General features: G+C 39.1%; 5 protein-coding genes across 5 annotated transcripts; 1 reads left to right on the plus strand and 4 right to left on the minus strand.

Moving 5' to 3' along the window:
* The first annotated feature begins 1177 nt into the window (after positions 1-1177).
* Positions 1178-2829, plus strand: LOC112466749 (6-pyruvoyl tetrahydrobiopterin synthase-like). The gene is made up of 3 exons (XM_025035013.1): positions 1178-1629; positions 2156-2235; positions 2531-2829. The coding sequence occupies exons 1-3, from the start codon at positions 1550-1552 to the stop codon at positions 2812-2814; spliced, it is 444 nt and encodes a 147-aa protein (XP_024890781.1). The 5' UTR covers positions 1178-1549; the 3' UTR covers positions 2815-2829.
* Positions 2830-2940: 111 nt separating this feature from the next.
* LOC112466748 (alkaline ceramidase-like) lies at positions 2941-7247 on the minus strand. The gene is made up of 4 exons (XM_025035012.1): positions 6786-7247; positions 4928-5084; positions 4534-4771; positions 2941-4375 (listed from the first exon to the last, which is right to left on the minus strand). The coding sequence occupies exons 1-4, from the start codon at positions 6876-6878 to the stop codon at positions 4054-4056; spliced, it is 810 nt and encodes a 269-aa protein (XP_024890780.1). The 5' UTR covers positions 6879-7247; the 3' UTR covers positions 2941-4053.
* Positions 7248-7849: 602 nt separating this feature from the next.
* Positions 7850-10367, minus strand: LOC112466747 (malate dehydrogenase-like). The gene is made up of 3 exons (XM_025035011.1): positions 9975-10367; positions 9338-9727; positions 7850-8562 (listed from the first exon to the last, which is right to left on the minus strand). Exons 1-3 carry the CDS (start codon positions 10365-10367, stop codon positions 8188-8190), a joined length of 1158 nt encoding a protein of 385 aa, XP_024890779.1. The 3' UTR covers positions 7850-8187.
* Positions 10368-11223: 856 nt separating this feature from the next.
* On the minus strand, positions 11224-14498 carry LOC112466750 (condensin complex subunit 2-like). The gene is made up of 2 exons (XM_025035015.1): positions 14163-14498; positions 11224-13457 (listed from the first exon to the last, which is right to left on the minus strand). The coding sequence occupies exon 2, from the start codon at positions 13370-13372 to the stop codon at positions 11309-11311; it is 2064 nt and encodes a 687-aa protein (XP_024890783.1). The 5' UTR covers positions 13373-13457; positions 14163-14498; the 3' UTR covers positions 11224-11308.
* A 554-nt stretch (positions 14499-15052) lies between these two features.
* LOC112466751 (meiosis-specific with OB domain-containing protein-like) lies at positions 15053-18662 on the minus strand. The gene is made up of 8 exons (XM_025035016.1): positions 18446-18662; positions 17958-18089; positions 17288-17556; positions 16817-17039; positions 16341-16457; positions 15792-15954; positions 15510-15717; positions 15053-15272 (listed from the first exon to the last, which is right to left on the minus strand). Exons 1-8 carry the CDS (start codon positions 18564-18566, stop codon positions 15087-15089), a joined length of 1419 nt encoding a protein of 472 aa, XP_024890784.1. The 5' UTR covers positions 18567-18662; the 3' UTR covers positions 15053-15086.
* Between the last annotated feature and the right edge of the window lie 1555 nt (positions 18663-20217).

Raw genomic sequence — 20217 nt, forward strand, 5'->3', positions numbered from 1 at the left:
GAGACTTAACCATTGTAGGATAAGCATATAAAAAGTGTATAATATATCGAGGTACATCTCTGTGATTACAGACAGATTGGAAAAGATCGATGTTATTCTTCATATAGTTAATCGTGTCTAGGGATCTACGAATATAAAAAGCAAATATTAAAAATAACAGAAGCAAAGATAAATGCGATTTTAGCTGTGACTTTCGTCGCGTCGTTCGCATTAAGACTTAAATGTTCGTTTAAGTATTTTTACCTATCCAAAAAATTGTCACCCTCCAATTTCACATTTCTGGTTAAATCGGATATTGACCCTTCCTGAAAATGGATGTAAAGGAACAGCATTAACTCATTTCAACGAACATGATCGGATCGTTTTAAATGCCAAAACCTTAGATTAGATTCTCTATTTTTAATGGTAAATTTCGCAATCAATTTGACAATCTGTTTTCGTACGTGGATCTGAATACTCACAGATTTGTTACTCCTTGGTTTGACGTAATCTAGATTGGTGTAATATTTTTCTATAATATCACTGTCCATGTTTCCAATCGGAAAATCTACTAGGACGATTAATTAAAAAGATATGCGTGTTTTTACGATCGATTTGCGCAGCGATTGTGGTAAAAATAGACGAAGAAGACGACTCCACGTGCTCGCGGAAGAAAGATATTTGCTTTCGAAATGGAACGTTGAGTCAACGTTCAAACAACTATTTGTAAATATCTTTCGACCGATAATAATCAAGACGAAAAAGCGACGTAAATAACACTTTTTCATCGCGGTTTCGCTTCTCGATATTGTAAATAATGTCGATATGATATCAGTATTATGAAAACTTTGGTTGTTTGTTAAAATGATTTAATATTACGAGTTTTACATTTAACATTTGACTCTTAATGACGGCATAATTAGTCATTTCTAGCATTCTGTGATTTTGTAAAAAATTTTCTTTTAATTTTTCAAAAGTTATATATGATATATAAATACTCAGTGTATTTTAATTTCCTTTAATTAAATTATATAATTAGAAATATATATAATATATAAATGGTTTTTTAATTTTTAGTTTACAAGAATTACACACACATATGTATATGTATATGTATATGTGTAATTCTTTGTGAACAACTGAAAAAACCATTTTGTATGTTATATATACATATATAAAAAATACATATATATACATGATATTTAAATATAAAGTGATAAATTCTGCTTGGTTTACGCAGTCAATCTGCTATCATATTCTGCCGAGCAGGTTTTATATTTTCACTGGCATTCTGCCGACAAAATTTGCAGCAGACGTTGCGTAAAATCTATTTTTCACGGAAGTTTGGCTATCTGAAATAGATTTTTAATTTATCATTATACTGTGGTTTTTATTGGATAATTATGGATGATTATCCACAGAGATTTCTGACTACTCTAATATCCAACCACGTCGATTTCCAGCTGTTGCGGCGAGCCTTGATTAATCCACCGCGCATCCGGGAGGAACGTCTTTGTTTCATCGCCTACGACATATCCCCGAGCTCCATGTTCGCGTATTCCCGTTGAGAATGGATCCATTTGGCAACAGAAGGCCGATCGCTTACTTGACGCGGAAGGCGCAGATATCCTGTTGCCATCGCCTGAACAGGTACGAATCCAAGCCGGTGATCTCACGATCAGTACAAAGAGTCATCCTCGAGGAGAGAGAATGCTCGACGGTGCACGTCATTTGCGAACATTCGATTTCTCAGATACATTGCAATGTTCTAATTACAAATCTTAAAATCAAGTAGCTATTCGCTTGAAGACTTTAACAAAGCTGCTTCTCAGAAAGTGTCATTCTCGAAAAGAATTCTTTGCTTTCAGTCGCTTAGAAACTCTCTAATTAAGAGTTAATCGATTCTCGAACTTCAACAACTTTACATTCTAGTTAATTTTTGTAAAGAATGAGAGATTTTGATTTCTGTCCTTCACGTCTATTATTGAGAGTTAAAAATTGATTTTATATAGAAAAAAATATGTAAAAGTATATAATAAATGTTTATGTAATATATACGTGTATTATGTAAAGATATATTAAGTTGTTTCTTAGGGAAAAAAATTGATTCTCTGAATTGATCGAAGAATTCGTGGAAGATGTTTCAAAGCATTGGTCTAAAGAATTTTAATTTTAGCCTGTCCCTAAGTGATGAAGAGAATAAACGTGTGTTCGGAAAATGCAACAACAAGCATGGCCATGGTCACAATTATACCGGTAATTTGCATCGTTATCTAATTATCTTACATACTAGTACGCACAAAGTGTCTGAAAAAAATAGAGTGATGTTTTTTGTTGAATGTATTCTTCTCTTTTCCTAGCGAAAGCTCAAAATGCTGTCTAATTTAGAATTGTTTAACACATAAATTTGAAAGAAATTGTAAGGAAAAGATTGATGTTCTTACTGAAAGATTGAACGCCATTGTTTTTAATTATCTTCAACTTTAAAATTTTTAATATTAAATTTTTTTGATGATTAGACAAAATCGAGCTAGGATTAATTCACTTTCAGTGGAAGTAACCGTCCGTGGACCCGTGGATTCATCCACAGGGATGGTTATGAACTTGGAGGACCTGAAAGACTGTATGCAAAAGGTGCTGATGGATCAGATGGATCATAAAAATATAGACAAGCAAGTAGATTACTTCAGAGACACTGTCTCAACGACCGAGAACGTCGCTGTTTATATATTCGATGAGCTAAAGACGCACATGTCGAACCCCGAATTGCTGTATGAAGTTAAGGTCCATGAAACTGATAAGAATGTCATGTGTTTTAGAGGGGAATACGATTAAACTACATTTCCTTAATCAGATCATTTAATTGTACAGATTTGTTTATTTTTGATATTTGTTTGGTATTTTTTATTACATTTATATAATACAATTATACGATTGTATATTAATTACATTAAAACGATCGAAAATAATATGTAAATTACACGCTTATATAAGTAATATAGAAAATTCAACACATTCCAGTTTTGCCATAGTTTCATTAAACCAGAATTGTAGTTACAGTCTACAATATGGCAAAAAATAAATGCTTCACCCGTAACATTTTTTTTCCTTATTGCACATATATATATGTAGTCTCACATCTAAGACGGTTGTTAGAATCTTGAGATTCTATTCTAATTAACTAATAGGACATTATTAAGTATACTTATGCTATATCTTCATGCTTTATCCGGTACTTAAAATATAAAATACACACGCATGCGTATGATATTCTTAATAACGATTGATACGATTTGTATTAAAGCACATTTATAAAATAGTCCTTTGTAAAAAAGTTAACAAGAGTGCATATCACAATTATTCCATAAATAATTTCTAATTCGCTAATGTACATATATGATCATAAATATCTGCGATTTTGTAATCCCTACTCGTATGGGGAATCACTTCGTTTCTTTATGTACGCTGCTTTCAATTATGTACAGAACTTATTACATCATTTGTAACAATGAAACGAAAATGTCTGTTGTAAAGTTGTATACTCTCTTGGAAAGATCTGTTCCAGACTTTTAGATGAGAAACATTTTACTAACTAATATCACTAGAGGAAATGCTAATTGTCAGGTAGAAATATTAGGCTACTATGGGACATGTAATTTACTTAATCATTGATATTTTCAATAATCTCGTATGTTAAATAAATAAAAAGCATCTTTAGAGTAGCAGTAAATTTAGAATATCTCAAGTCAAGTATTACATACGCGCTCATTTAGTGATTTGTGAAATTATCACTGAATTAAGTATTCAATGCACTTGTGTAGAAATTTCTTGTATATTTTTTTATTTTCTTACACGATATAAAATTCAATTCTTGTTAATGACTTTATAATCGATTCTTTAAAACAAAATACGACGTCAAATATGATAAAATTTATATCTTTATAAATCACGGAACACCACACATCATCTGCGCATTTAAACGCATGAATATTGCATAAAATTCAAATGTTAGATATACTTCACCGTAATAAATAATACGTTACGATGTTAACGATCTCGGAGCTCTTACGAGAGCTATATATTCATATTGTAATCCGTATTAATGTAACTACGAATAGTCACGTACGGTATACCGAGTTCGAAGTCGTCTCTGGGCCAATACCTGAGCACCGGCGATTGGTGCGGCTTCTCATCCTGCACGGCGAAATACGCAAAAAGCACCCCTGCGGTATAACTCGCGATAAAGATGAACAGATGCCACAGCGCGTGGAGATACGGGAAGTTCAGATTCAGCCAGGTATCGCAGAACAGACGATCGTTCAGCCAACAGAATACCGCCAGTATCCATACAGCGCCGCATCGCAATCCTAGTCTGTATACTCTTATCGAGGTAGTCCTTCAAATTTTTTAAGACACCGTTACAACGTGTACTCCGTGTTACGACTGCTACATCGAGATACATATAATATCCCTACGTCTCCGTTACATTAATCATTATCGGAGTTTCTCTTTCTGTATAATTTCTATATCGAATGCCTGTACGAAGAAATTTACCTCTTCAGTTCCATGATCAAGAATCCGAACGCTGGTATGCCCAGGCTCATCAATGCGAAAGCATTTACGGCCGGATGTATCAGGATCAAGCCGGTAGCGATTAGAGTGGGCAACGTTGCGCATATAGAGAAGAGCTTTCTGTCGTTATGTACGACATTGGGGAAATATCTTCTGGGAAAGAATATACAGAAGCCTGCCATATACACCCACAAAATAGACAATTCATCTAATAGTTGACCTATCGCATATATGCACAACATTAGCTATTACGCAACTATCCATTTCACCGATTAAGCAAATGTATCTCGACAAATACTTTTAAATGCCATTTTTTTTTGTCGTGACACGTTATTCTTAAATTATTAAGGGATATATATATATTTGGAATTCTCACCTATCAAGGACAAAGTAGCGTGAAAGTATGCGCTAGTAAGCCCAACTACCATCAGTAAGAACCAGAATACATGAATTCCTGGATTCACAAAACGTGCATAATCTCTAAATAGGTGCATGAGCACGGGTGGAAGCAACACGAAGACCACATTGCTCAACTAAAAAATAAGAACGATAGATAAGTTAACAATGAAATACTGCTCTCTTTCTATACCTCTGTTGTATTTATCTTTCTACATTTTTTTCTATATTCATCTGTTTACATCTTTGTTTATTTATACAATGCAATCAATCGTGATTTAACATTGATATAATTCTGTGCAAAAAAATATTCTTGTACATTTGTACGTAAAAAACTACATTTGGTAGAAAATGTAATAATCACATTCCATCGTTTTAAAATGCGAGATTTAGTTCCAGATGACATGGTTTTCAATTTGCGTATATACTAGTAGTTTAATTCCTGGATGAATAAGAGGAGATAAAATCTCGTCGTACCAGAGGCTTATCAGAGATAAGAAACGATGTTTATGAAAATCAAGATACAAATCAATTATATAGGTACCCTCCCTCCCTCCCCCCCCTCTCTCTCTCTCTCGCCTTTGTGTATAAACATATTTTTATCTCGTTATCTTTTTAGTGTGCGTATCCTTTGTCTCGTTTATGCGTAGTACTATTTTCTTATTCGCAATCACAAAACACACGAACTTTGTCTCGGATCTACGGAACTTTGACCTATGAACTTCACGTTCATATTTAGAATCTGCTTCGAGCAAAAAGTCTACCTGTCTCAACAAAAAACTGGAAATCTCGTCTTGGTGCAACTCTCAACATTAAATACCTTTGTGACCAGTTTAGAAATTACCGGACATTGAGAATTTGTTGTCCGCTTGTACGTTTCACTCTCTAAAAAAAAAGGTCCTCGTTTAATTATAATTTAATCGCATCTTAATTCACGTGACTCAATAATCATTGATATCCAGGTGTCTTTGCTCAGGAAAAATAGATTTCAAATTGAGAATAAGCCGTGCGCATAACGTAGCTACTTATTCTTTATTTTGCTCGTACCTATAGAATAACATAATTTTCTTATCCAATCACAAGCATTATCTGGGGATCTATGGAACTTTCACCCATGAACTGTTTGACATTTTATGAATGTGGAATATCTGTACTATCTGTCACAGCAAAACAAATAATTGTTTACCTCGTGCAAAAAAGACTGAAAACCGGTTATCACAAGGTTACTCTCCATTTCTGTGGTGACTTTGATTTTATAAATTTGTTGACAAATGTAGAATCTGCCTCATACCAAACAACCTTTCACCTATAAATTATCTGACATTTTATAAATATAAATGTTGAACCTGCCTGTGCAGGAAACTATCTATTGCAGCAAAAAATCTGTCTGCCTAGTACAAAAGAAATTCAAAACCATTTATCACAGGTACATTTTGCATTTCAGTGAAACTTTGACCTATACACTTTTTGATAAAAAGTGGAATCTGCTTTGTGCAAGAAAACTACCTGTTCAGAAAGAAAAAAGCTGAAAACCAATTACCACTTGGATTAGTACGAATCTCAACGGTGAATATTTTTGTGACTAATTTAGAAAGTATTAAACGAAAAGCTTTTGTTGTCCTCTCGTTGCTCAAGTTCCTGGAAAAATCCCTCTCACGTTTCCGGAGTAAATTCTCCATTACAATTCTGAATCGCAATTGTCAATGACTCCAGAACCACTGATACCTGGGCCTCCTTATCCAGATCCAGGTAGAACCAATTTCCAAATTGACCGGAGAAACACGAAGGAGAGAGAGAGAGAGAGACAGAGAGATGTACGACAAACGCGCAATACGAACCGTGTTCATAAATTCGGCGATGCTGGGCGAGATGTTGTAGTTGCGCTCGCACCAGTCCACGGGCGAGCTGCCAGCCTCGAAGGGTTTCCACATGATTGCTTCCCTTCGGAATAGTTCAAGCTATATACTCGGCTCGACGTACGAATCGCGTTACAAGGGGAAAAAAAACTCAGGCCCTGGTGCCTCAAGGAATCATCGCACGCCTCGTGCTCGAACAATGGACACTCCTGTGCGACTCGTGCGCGCAAATATCGCAGTTCCGCCTGCGTGAAGGGGACGAGAGAAATGCGCGTCAATGCGCGTCTCATTCCCAGTTTAACGGTACCTCACGAACGACTGGTGACTCACTGACTCCGCTCGATCCACGCTCGCCAGCTATAATACCCCGCGCTGTCTCGACGCACTCGACACCGCGGAGAAGGGTGGATGACAAGTGCGCGCGCGCGCGCGCACGGCAACCAGCAACGAGCCCCGCGACATCAACGAAACGGCCAGACGCGTCCGACTGATAAGCGATACTACTAACTACATACATTGATACTGGTATTGATACATGGCCAAATCATCCGACATCCGCGATTGCTAGTGTTTGATCAACACCGTGTCAAAACAACACGCTTGCATGGGCGAGCGAGCTGTGTCGCACGTGCGCAAATACAATGAATACACGCAAAGTCACTTTTCCCCCCGCGAGATAATTAAGTTTCAGAACTCGCAGAACTCGCGAAGATGATCGCAAACACCTGGTAAAATCTGTTCTGTAATTCTTAACCGGAAAACGGACTGATTTTTTAATTGCATAACTGATCACCTAGGGTGATTTTTTACACCCTGATACACCCTGTGATTAAAAAAGTCAGTGTTATTATAATTACATATTGCATATTTTTGATTGTTTTATAATCTATTAATATTTGAAGACAATATATAGTTTTACTCGACATTTTCTAAAAAAAGTAAGAAACAAAATATTAAGATATAAAGAGATAATATTATTAAAATATAAAAAACGAAAGAAACACATTAAAATTACTGTGACGTTTCATTCCTTAGATATTGGGGTGTAAAAATCATCCCAGGTAGGTACCTATTTCCGGGTTAAAAAGATCAGTTTTAATCGCCCACCCTTTCCCTAATTGGCGACGTAAAACTCAAACGCATCTTCGCTTTTTTATGATCTTAATTCTATGATTTTTTCTCGTTCGCGCGATATTTATTTATAGATCCTGACAAAACGAGGTTTTACTTTACACGGGACGAAACGTATCGCGGAAGTATAATTAAATATACATCGCAACAAATTTGCAAAACACATTTCAACATGGTCCAAGATATTCGCGCAGTTCTCATTAATTGTACCAAAATAGATTTCTCGAAATTGGAGGAGATAATCGGGAGTCGTTCACCGCGTTCTCGCGCGCGTCTTCTCCGTCCGGACCGCCGCTATCGCCATGTCAACGTGCTCGTTGATCAGGGGTATCGCTTGCTCAATCAGGAGTACTTCCCCAGCCGAGATCTTTGGCAGGCCCAAGTTTCGCTTGACGCCTCCCGGGCCTAGTTCCAACTCGCTGGTGAAAAATCGGCAGAGCGGTAGGACGTCTGATCGCACGTAGGCGCAGGTGACGACGTGATCATGTCCAGTTAGACCAGCGGCGAGGTCGATCAGCAGTTTCGCAGCGGCCGTTCCAGACGATAACGATGGGCCCTCGCCGGGAAGCCCTGTCCCTGCCTCCTCGTCAACGGCCCGAAACGATTGCAGCAGAGTCTTGCGTTGCACCTGATAATTAATGGTATTAATTGTTATACAGAGAGACGCGCGAATTGTATAAACTTAATTATCATCTAAGTGACCTAAGTGATATTATACAATAGCAGCTGTATAAACATCGTTAACTGAATTAATGAATGAAAATATATTTTTATATAAATTAATTACATTGAGAAAAGAGGTCAAATTAACGCGTTCGTATCTTTTCTGCAAAGAGATATTTCTTTGTAGTAAAAATGCGTTAATTTGACCTTTGTGCGTTTAATATCTGAGCTATAAAAAGATGACTCGATTTCCTTAAAGTAATTTATATAATTTTAGTTTTTAAAAGAACTCGAAAGACGTATATATAGTAGAATTTTAATTTTTTTTTCTACAGATAAACACATGGCTATTTTATTTAGATTGATGCAACGGGTTTTCTTCTATTTGTCACATAAAACAGAAAAGAAAATTTCACGCGAAATGAGACAAGATTACCATCCTGTGTTTTAAAAAGCTCGTTTTTTCTTTCTTTAGGAAGAAACTTTTCAGTCTTTTTTCAAAGAATTAAATATTATTACAGTAATAACAACATTTGTACATACAAATTTGTGCATACTATTGAATAAAATTAATTTTTGCATTAATAAATTCCGCAGATGTTAAATGAATTTGAACGCTTTTTGAAAAGCGCGTCGTAATCAGCCTGAAAGTGGCAGACAGCGTTTGAATTTGTACTTGAAAAACTCTACCGGACTGAGATTAAAAATTAAAATTCCACGATTACAATTCTCGTTCGTACTTTCGTGAATTGGTTGAACGGAACGGTGCGCGACAATAACGGCACGACGGTTCGCGCGTCGGCGCCGCCGGCCAGCGGCACCGAGAGGCTCGCGCGCTCCAGGTTGAGGATGGCCGCCGTCACCTCCTCGATCCGTCCGCCATACATCGCGGTCGAGCCGACGATCCGGTCGGGATTCCACCAGCCCGAGGACCGGAAGATCTCCGAGACCATGGCGAGCGTGGCGGTGACGGGACGCGCGAACACGGCCACGACGGCGTCCGGGCAGAAGCGCAGTATCCGATCTGTCGTCTGACGCACGTAGTCGGCCGTCGATTTGAATTGCTCCCGGGTCGCCGCGTTGCCCGCTGCGCCGACGTCCGTCTCGTCCATGAGCGCGACGATGTTCGCCTAAACATTTTTTTTTTTCAGTATATTTATAGCAATGTTTTTATATTTTATATCATATATATGTTGTATATAATTAATTTAAATTTTCTATAGATTGTTAAGCTCCTAGATTATTAAAAAAATTAAAATAAAATTTCTTCTGGATTGCTAAATTAGGCCCGATATTTCTCTCCTTTCACGCTACTTTATTTCAACGGATCTATAAAGAAAATTTTCTGTGCAATCGGTATTTCCTTTCGGCTCTTACTTCCCTCAGGGCCCGCTTTATATCCTTTTTCCGAAAATAATCTATACGAGGACTGGTCTCCAGGTGCGACGCGTCCGTCAAAGCCTCCGACGTGGAGTCCCTCGTGTCCACCAGGCGTATGCTCTTGATAATCCGATATTGCTTCAAGAGAATCGCGGTGTAGAGAGGCGTCACTCCCCCGCCGATGATGCACACCCTTACATCGCTAGCCTCATCGCCCCTTTGCGTATTCTCATCCTTCTCCCGTCTCGTCGATCCTTTCGCGCTCTTCTCGACTCTCTGGACCTTCCGCTCGTCGATCGGAGGAACTTTCGAAGATCCGCGACGCGCGAAGACGGAACAACGTCCGTATCGCCGCGACAAATCGAGGAACAATCTCGACAGCACGGTCATGACTAAGTAATTTTAACGTTTCTCGGATATGGAAAAAAGAGGATGGTTTATAACATTTTTTTTTTCACAATTTTGCAGAATGGATCAAAATGAGAATATTGTCATGGTCGCGTGCAACTCATGATGGATTTATGCGTGGTCAAACAAGTGATCTGCGATATGTGTGAAACGCATGTGAAGCTTTGTACATAAAAGAAACTAAACAAATTGATACTTCTGTAACTTAGATCAAGTATAATGAAGGTGACAAACCCGTTTTTCGAATTAATAGAAAAAGATACTTTATTCTTTGTATGAAAAAATATACACGTGTATATACACGTATTACATCGTATGATATATCACGCTAAATATTATCATCTTATTTAAAAAAATATCGTAAACATTCTTGCAACAACTTCCAATAGTCTATTCATTTATAATTATTTTATATAAAAATTCCAGGTAATTTGAATCTAGCAAATCGACCGTCGATGAGGACAACGCGAAAAGTCGGACAGCGAAACGTCTTCGTGAGATAAGATTTCAAGCGGATAAGTATACGGCATATACGGTAAACGTTTGTACATTTATCGTAATCTATTGACACCGAATTAGATTTATTTAATTTCCGATACGATCGCTGCCGCCGAGTTTTCGCAAAAGATCGTTAACTCGTTGTCCTTTCGTTTGTCGACACCCGCAACAATTACAACGTAAATATTCTTCCTATCTTCGATTCAAATACTCCTTATTGAAATTATATGTCGTATAAATATATCCTAACGAAAGTAAATAAATTTGCAACGCAATTTTTTATTACGTCTACTTTTTAGAAAAATATCAATATGTTTTACACATAAAACGTTCAATGTACAATCTCCCACAGACAAATATTACACTCCGAACAACGGGGTTGCCATATGTCTGCTTGAATATGTACATACACAGACGAAGTCTTCTCACGTTAACGATTCCCCAGGCTCGATGATAAGGTCAGACATGTCGGGTACCGAACGAACCTTCAATCCTTTCTCGTTCGCCAGATGTAGCATGGATATAAAGGAGATCGGCACACTCAATGCCTCGGCGTTGCTTTTCGTCAGCAATTTTGGCAGCGCCTTGTATACGTCGCTGAACTGCTTGCTCTCCTTCATCGTATCGGCCTCGTCCACCGTCTCCTGCGCATTCGCCGCCATTGCGTTGTCAGTCGTTGACCTCAGGCAACTCCATATGGATTTCTTCAATTGTCGCATGTCGATTTTCTTCGCCTTCAAGCAATACGCGATAGGTATCTTATTAACCAGCTTTGGCGCGGCGACCAGATTGTCGCCGATGAGACCCTGGCTGCCCAACACGGCGGCGGTATCGCTGAAGTTGCAATCGTCATTGCCATCCCTACTTCCGTAATCATCATAGTCGTCATCGTGTTCAACATTGGGACAGTACTCCTGCGTGTCGTTTGGATTGTTATAGTCGTATCTCTCGCCGTCGAACACGTCCGCAGCGGTCGCCGCATCCCCGTTCTCTTTATCCCCGCTGCTCGCCGGCTTTATAAATACTTTCGGGTACAGGTAGAGCTTTCTCGTTTGTGCGATGTCGTAATGCACATCTTCCGGTAGCGACAAGCTCTCGGCGCTCCATTCTGCTTTTGCGGTCTTGGCGTGCAACCTAATGGACTGGCTCGAGGCAAACTTTGCGTCTATGGTATCGCGTGCCTCGTCGTACAGCATCTCGAACTGTTTTCTCTTTCGCAGTTTAGCCTGCATGCAAGCCGCTACCACCTTGGAGCCACCCTCGGTGGCAGTGAAAGATCTACCGAAATTCCAAAACTTCCAATGAGACGGGCCGGCCCAGTGCAACTTCATGTTAGGTTGAACGAAGGAGTACTCGGACATCCGGACGTTGGGTACGTCCACGACATTCACGTCTGTACGATCCGCTGTCTTCCGATAACATGCCTGAACGTTGTTCTCGTGGTTGTCGTCGTCGTGTTCGATGTCGAAATAATTCATGGGCTCGGGCGCCGGCTCATCGTCGTGTTCCACGCTCGCGTCCAAATCGAATTGAAATCCGTTGTCATTCTCATCAGGCTCGGCTTCTTCTTCGGACATCTCTTCCGGCTCGTTATTCACGGACCAATTGAGAAACTCGAAGTTCGAATACGACGCGCATATCTCTAAATCCGAGAAGTCCTCGATCGCCGGTATGGCGTACTTCGCATTCGCGTTACCTCGCGACTCGGGCGTATCCTCTATGACGTCGACGAGCACGTCGTTGTACGGATGTAGATAGAAGCCGGAATTTGCGTGGTTCGGCAGCGTCGCTTGGTACAGCATGTCGCTGGTCTGCAGATCTGTCTCGCCTATCATCGCCGAGATAGGCTTCGCGATCTCGACGTTGCCTCTCAGAGCCTCCACGGTGCTAAAGATCTTTTGCTTCGCTTTCTTCTTCTTTTTTTTCTGCACCTCGACATTTGCCCCCGCATCGTCCAGCATAGCTTCCCCCTCCTCCTCCGTGCTTTTCTCCGCATTGTCTATCACCAGTCCACCGACCATTTTGAGTATCTCCATGTGCACGCTGTCCACGCGATATCCGTAGATCTTGGTGCTCACGTCCAGGGATGTGCTGGCCACTTGCAGATTCGACATATTGGCATCTTGCTTCTTTATCATATACGTCATAAAGTCGATCATCTCCAAGCTAAATGCATTCTTGGCATTGATCTTGTTCTCGGCGCTCAGTTTTATGCATTGATTTATGCTCTCGGCCATCTGGGGCGCTGGAATATCCGCTAAGAATCCCAGGCCTAGGGAGAATCTTTTGCTGCTTGTACTAGGCGGCGTTGTCGACGTAATAAGCATCTCACGTCGACGAGCGATACGTTCCGCCTCATCGTCGTTTTCCGAAAGGGTGGCGTTTAAACCTGGGGTTTGAATGGACTTTCTTCGCAACAGCGATGAAGAAGTCGGCGAATTCTGTAGAGTTTCCAACCTCTTATGTACCAAAGACTTTCGAGAATCCATTTTTAAAAGATTTTTTTTTACTTTCTTCTTGTTTATATACTGCTAAGTGGTCTACGTGTCTGTCCTTGAATTAACTCCTATGCTCCTGAAATGAGCAAGCATATGTTTCAATTAACATGATACATTTTTAGTAATATAAATACAAGAGAAGTAAATTGTTTACTTATGTGATCATAATGCACACCTAATTTCTGTATAGCCATTCTGTACAAAAATTGTAGTTACGGAATAAAATTTATTGTAAATTATATTACAAATTGTTAATATAAACGACTTAGTCTAAATGTTTTGAGGATCGCAAGTTATTGCCATGTTTTCTTCAGGGATTTTAAAGCAATTAGTAAGTTAATCTTATCCAATGGAAGAACATTATCAGAAGCCTACAAAATCACGCCAATGAATTTATTCATTAGGAAAACAACTAATATAACAAGATTTTATCTATAATAAAAATATCTATAATTCTATAATAACAAGTTTTGAGAAAAGGCTATCCTTTAAAGATCAAACTGGAATCATTAAATACATAGTTTCTATTAATCTGACAATGAGAGGTTTTATTTTCAGAGCTTTACGGAATCACTTTATCATTTAATCACTACCAAGGATAAACTATAGAATTCTTTAAAGAATTCACTGTATTATTAGAGCTTCTAGAGATCACGGAATAAGGATGCCAGTTACAACAAACTCCCCATTCCAAAAAAAGAAAAAAAAGGAAGGTCGTTTGTCAATTCACAGGTTAAGTCAATTGCGTGTATCCAAAAGTATCACACTTGCCGGTACCCACCGTCTATCGCGGAGAAGTTCTTCGCTATTCTCTCGAGATCGGCCCTGATCAGCCGCAACAGAGTGTAATAACGCTGCAGTTCATCATAAGTCTGCTGCAAAACTTGCAACGTGCGTTTGTCATGAGAAGGCATCGGATAAATGTGTCTCGTGACAATTGACAAAATTCGTACGTGACACTCTCTCAACGTTTACGTTGGGATGCTAAGCGCCAACCTCGGTTCCGCCTCTCTGTCCACCGCACGTCGACGATCGAACGAGAAATACCGTGCCTACGACGACGAGGATCATCCCCAGATCACCCGGCCGGCAGTAAGTAACGGCGAAATACGTTGCGTTTCGCCGGTTTCGCGTGCGAACGATGTCACAAATTCAAATGTTTACCGATGCGGTTAGATTCATCGCGCGTTCCTAAAGGCGTTACATCAGCTACTTAGCTACATCTTCCTACACTTTCTGCACTTCAGTAATTAATTTCAAATAAAATAAAGCAATTACGGAAAATAAAAGTTATAAATTTTTTAAATATAAGCTGAGCTGAAAGGACAGATCCGATATAATAACTTTAATATGTGATCATTTTAATCGGCGCAAATAAAATTTTACACATATACTCCCTGCTGTTAATTAAATTTAATTAAATAAAATCCGTTATCTTTTATTTTCGGCAAATAATTTTTTTTTTTATTTTTTTTCTTAATATCTGCATATTTAATTTATGTATTATATATATATATGAATAAATATACGTTACAAAAGTATGTTAAAGAAAAGTATTTATAGAAATATATTATATTTTTATATTTTTTGACATAAAATAAAAAGCTTAATTATATCTAATAATTATTATTAGGACAAATTATTGTCGTATTAAATATTATTTATATTAAATATTAAATTTGTATCAAATCAGAGATATTAATTTTTAATACTCGGGCGTAGTTGCAATGTGTTTGATAGCTTGCTCCGTTTCTTTGTCAGGTTGAATAGATAAGACGTTATACAAGGCGCGTCGGAAGACAGACGTTGGTCCAAGAATGTGCAGGCGAACCTCGCATTTCTCTAACAGATACAGCCACTTTAATTCGCCGCGCTTTTCTACCGTCATTGCCTGCAATATAATTATACTTTTCGCATATTGGTCAAATTAATTTTAAAACTAAGATTATTTAACAGATATGAAAAGTTATTTTGCATGTCTCAATCTTGACTTCCATTATTTTGCTATTTCGTTATCGACAAAGAATTTTTTAGAGATTTATATATATATATATATATATATTTTTTTTTAGTACAATTGAAAATAGTTTTTCAGCCTCTAAGTAAATTTAAATAAAGTAGTAGGTACCTGAAATTCATCAGCTGTGCAGCCTAAAACTCGCTCCGCGATGTCGCCGGTTAAACGACATCCGATGAGATATCCGGTGTCGTCCTTCAAATTAATTTTGACGTTAAACTTTACAGTATTTAATGGCGTTCGCGTCCCATTGCCCGACGGACAATTTAAATTCATACAAGAATCCTGCACGTCCGCGACAGTCTTCTTACACAGAGCGCTAAAAGTAAAAGTGGAGAATGACACAGCGTGATTCTTTAATTGAATAATATAACGTGAATAAAGAAAAGGTACCATTTTATAAATATCACGTCTTTGAGTGGACCATCCAAATTTATTTCGGTTACTGACGCTCTTACGATTGTCGCGAATTGCAATCTCTCACCCTCCGTAGTTGGTTTCCTCTGTAATTTCTCCGTGATTTGCTGTACCGTCATTACGGTCGTGATGGTGTCCGCTATTAGCACAAAAATTAATATAATAATAATGATAATGGCAACATTTGAATTATACACGCACAAAGAATATAATTGCGCTAAAAATTTTATCTGTATAAAATATAGGAAAGAGAGAAAGAGAGAGAGAGAGAGAGAGAGAGAGAGAGAGAGAAAGGAAGAGAAAGAAAGAGGTATCTATTTTTTCCTTTTGCCATTATTATGTTCATTATTCAAAACATTCTTTAAGCGATAATACTGTAGATAATATCATAATTGATAATAGATAATTGAAATATATAATTAACAGACACAGCAATAAATGTCGCAAAAGTGACACATTAAAATATGCGCTATAAAATTATCTTTATGTTAATTTCGGCATAAAACATTTATTTGCTTTCCTTACGATTTGGTACGGCGAACGGGTCGCTACATACGGAATCAGGATCATAATGTTGCACTGCGGTCATAATATCTACGGCTTGCGGTACGTTTAGACACTCCGTGATCAACGTTCGTCTTGCTGCGTGCAATAGAGACGAATATTGCGAAAGTATAGTAACAAGTCTTTCCATTATTCATATAGTGCGCTTCCCCAATATGGAAAATATCCGAATATTGAATTTGAAAAACGTATATATCGCCATTTCTCTATTGTTTGAATAACTTAAAAAGGAACTGTTTTATATTTTGAAATAAAAGAATTTTTTATAAACATTGAGACACATTAATTTATATAGTGCTCTATCAAATATTTAAAGAAATATTTGAATCTTATTCGGAGATTTTCATGGCCCTTTATCAGATTATTATTTATTTTTTTTAAGAGAAATTTGATTAATCAATATTATATTAAAAGTCGAAATCAGATCTTCAACATACAGATACTCAACGTCGTTTTCTTTTTATATTCGTCAAATGCAATGCGAGCGTCAATCAGGAACAGCATTGTCTTCTTCGGTTCCCAAAAGGCCGATCTCTCGATCCAGTCCTTATCCCACAGCATCAACGACACCGTATTGTCCGTCGATCCGTCCGCGATCTCGAAACTGCGACACGTTAGAGCTCGTCCGTCCCGTGTCATTATATGACGCGCGTCAGCGATCTGCAGTACGTTTAATCGATATAATTACAGATTATTATAATCACGAGCATAAAGGTGACAGTTTTAATTGTTGGAGCAGCTGAAGATTTTTGTGTTGAGCTCACTTGAGAGAATTCGGAACTTTAGAAATATAGTTGCAGATTTGTGATAATTTCTAATTTACGATTAAATAAATTGTCTATTTTTCCATTAGCCCACGAGAAACGCGATGTCTGATTGGACTCGACACTTTACTTGTTGCAACTTACAAACGTAACGACCACCAGAAGGTCGACAAAACGATCGCACAGTGCCTCTATGTTGTCCAAAATCGTTTTCAGGCTTTTCGCGGAGGTCACGCTTTTTACGGGCCGCGTTAGTAGATCCTCGTATCCTTTGCGAGTCGGCGCGTCGTGATTCTGTACAAGGGCCGTACCCTCGTTCACAATTAGGGTGAAAGGGCTGGAAGTCGACGGCGAGAATTGCTCGTTCCTATCGTTGGGATTGCGTTTTACGATTTTCGCACTTATCACCTCCACTGTGAAACAGACACTCGAATCCTTTATCAAGACTTCGCTATAAATCTTGAAACATAAATTAATTATCCTTTTTCTATTCACGAAAAGTGATATTATATTTATATTTGACTGCGTTTATATTTATACATGGTGAAATAATTTGAATTAAATAGAAATTATATAGAGAATATATATTAAATATCTAAAACAAAGGGAAACTGCATGTACATATCTTGATATAATTTTTTAGATAACAATTACTAAATAATTAAATTAATATCGATTCCCTAACAGTGGCCCGATCAATGACGCTTAATTTAATTAGAAAATATTAATTTCAAAATGATATACTGCAAATGTGCACGATGATGACGTTGCGGCTCTTTGTAATTTATGAGAGATTTATTTTTAAAATATTTACCTACGGACCCGATGTTAAACGTGGTCGATAATTTCTTCACGAATTCCGTGCCACCCCACACGGTGACGTTAATAAAATCCTCCTCGGAGTCGCGCAAAGTAAATGTCCACACGCTACGTTCGCCATTGCTAACTGCAACAATCGACAAAATAATTAAAAGGGAGGAACAAAAGTTTCTTCTCTCTCTTTCTCATTTAGTATGAAATAAGTTAAAAGATCAAAAATTTAATATAAAAGCAATTTATCCGAGTTATTCGTTAATTTCTCGAATTTTAACGACGCGACGGACGTTTAATGGAAAATCGAACGCGCGTTCGTGAACGACGAAATGACGCAACGCGTAATTCAGCAAGCTTTTCCGTAAAAAAAGGACATTTTCCGCGAATCAGAGTCCATACGTTTCCAAATCTCTTTATCCGTATCTTCGTTCTAAATGCGAGAATGTGCAATAGGAAAGAAGAGAAAAAGAATACGACGGAGATGCGTACACCTGGCTTGAGTGGCGTCGAACGTTCTCACGTTCGTGCTGTTTATAATCACGCCGATTACGAAAGTGTTCGGCATGCCGTCCTGCAGCGATTTTATCTCCTGCCTGTATAGAAACGACATGTCCGACCGATCGATCAACGCGTCGCGTATACCGTCGTCAGTTTGTCAAGTAGATCCGAATAGAAGAAGGAACTGAAGGAAGGAAGGCCGGAGTAATTTGCGCGCGAGCACGCTCTGCTTGAAGCTTGAAGCGCAAGTCAATTGCCAACTGTACTCCGTACAGTGCGTACTACATACAGCTCGCGATCGCACTTTGCAGTCGGACCTCGCCGCACCGAATTCCGCTAACTTCGGAGTGCACGTCTACGTCCAATGGAAACGTTCATTTTTCGAAAGAAATACAAATGAATACAAATCTTACTTTTATGTTTATCTTTTTCATGTAAGACATATTCTTAGAACCGAATCTGGGCCATATAACAGAGATTTATTAATTGTGTTTTCAATAACATACGTCTGTTGTAACAAAAGTTGTTTTATGTGATAATATTATTTTATATTTTTTATATCAATTCGATTTCTTCAATTTGCGGTTGCCGGTTTTCAAATGTCGCGCGATACCTTGTGTACCCTGCTTTAAGGTGAAATTTCATGGACAGTGAAAAGCAGCAGCAGGTCGTACTGATTGGCTATAAAATAGAGGAGTTTTAGAAACTCGAGAACTTCTCTATTTTGCAGCCAATCAGTACGATCTGCTGCTGCTTTTCACTGTTCATGAAATTTTACCTTTAAAGTCTTGATCGGGGGGGGGGGGGGGGGTATGGGGAGGGTTGGCAACCCTGACGGCAATGACAGACACCCTCGCCGTTGGCCGTCTCCGCGATTCTTGGGACAGTCTTGGAGCCTAGGCCTAGTGACGTCGCGAGGTCGCGGGGGTACGGGTACGCGTCGGCGAGATCAGGTGAAAATATATTGACTTGCAGTTTGCAGTCGATGAATCGGGCCTGAGAGGGCTTCGTATACGGGCGGAAAGGAAAGAAAACAATCGGACCGACGTCCGCCGAGATGGCCGACAGCGAGCAGAAGGCGTTGCACCTGGTGGCGGAGGCCGAGAGGAAGCTGTCGTCGTCGAAGGGCTTCTTCGGCACCCTGTTCGGGTGAGACGATCGATTTGCCACTTGAACTCGCCCGATCCGCGAGCGCGTGTACCTTCGCTATTCTCCCTCCCCCCTTCCACCCCTGCGCTACCATCCCGCGTCGTTCGATCGCGGATCGCGGGTCGCGAACCGCACGACGTCCTCACCGTCCTCGGTGGCGCGTTATTGCGACTCCGTTTTTACGTCGTTCCGACGTCGCGCGACACCCCCCCGTGCGTGCGTACGCCACGGACATGTGTCAATACGTGACATCTGTGAACGGTACTTATTGCTGTCCGTAAGATCTGTAAAACCGCCCGTCCGTTCGTGCTGCTTCTCTGGAAATCGCGATCCTCTCATACCCTTCATCGAAGAGTCTCGTTTCGACCGATATTGGGTGCTTTCCATTTACTGACACACAAGTCGACACAAGTCTCGTTCTGTCTTTGTCACTCATTAAATGCCAAGAGAGATAGCTGACGTTTGTGTCGACTTTGTCACTAAATGGAAAAAAACACCCATTATATTGTGTCGTCGAAGAATATCAAAGTCCACCGCGTCGGTGTCGTTACCTTGCATCCGTAACATGAGGCAATGTTCAATTTTGCAGGAGCTCGTCGAAGGTCGAGGAAGCG

This window comes from Temnothorax curvispinosus, unplaced genomic scaffold, assembly GCF_003070985.1.
Source record: "Temnothorax curvispinosus isolate PA1 unplaced genomic scaffold, ASM307098v1 QBEX01016541.1, whole genome shotgun sequence".
NCBI classification, from domain to species: domain Eukaryota; kingdom Metazoa; phylum Arthropoda; class Insecta; order Hymenoptera; family Formicidae; genus Temnothorax; species Temnothorax curvispinosus.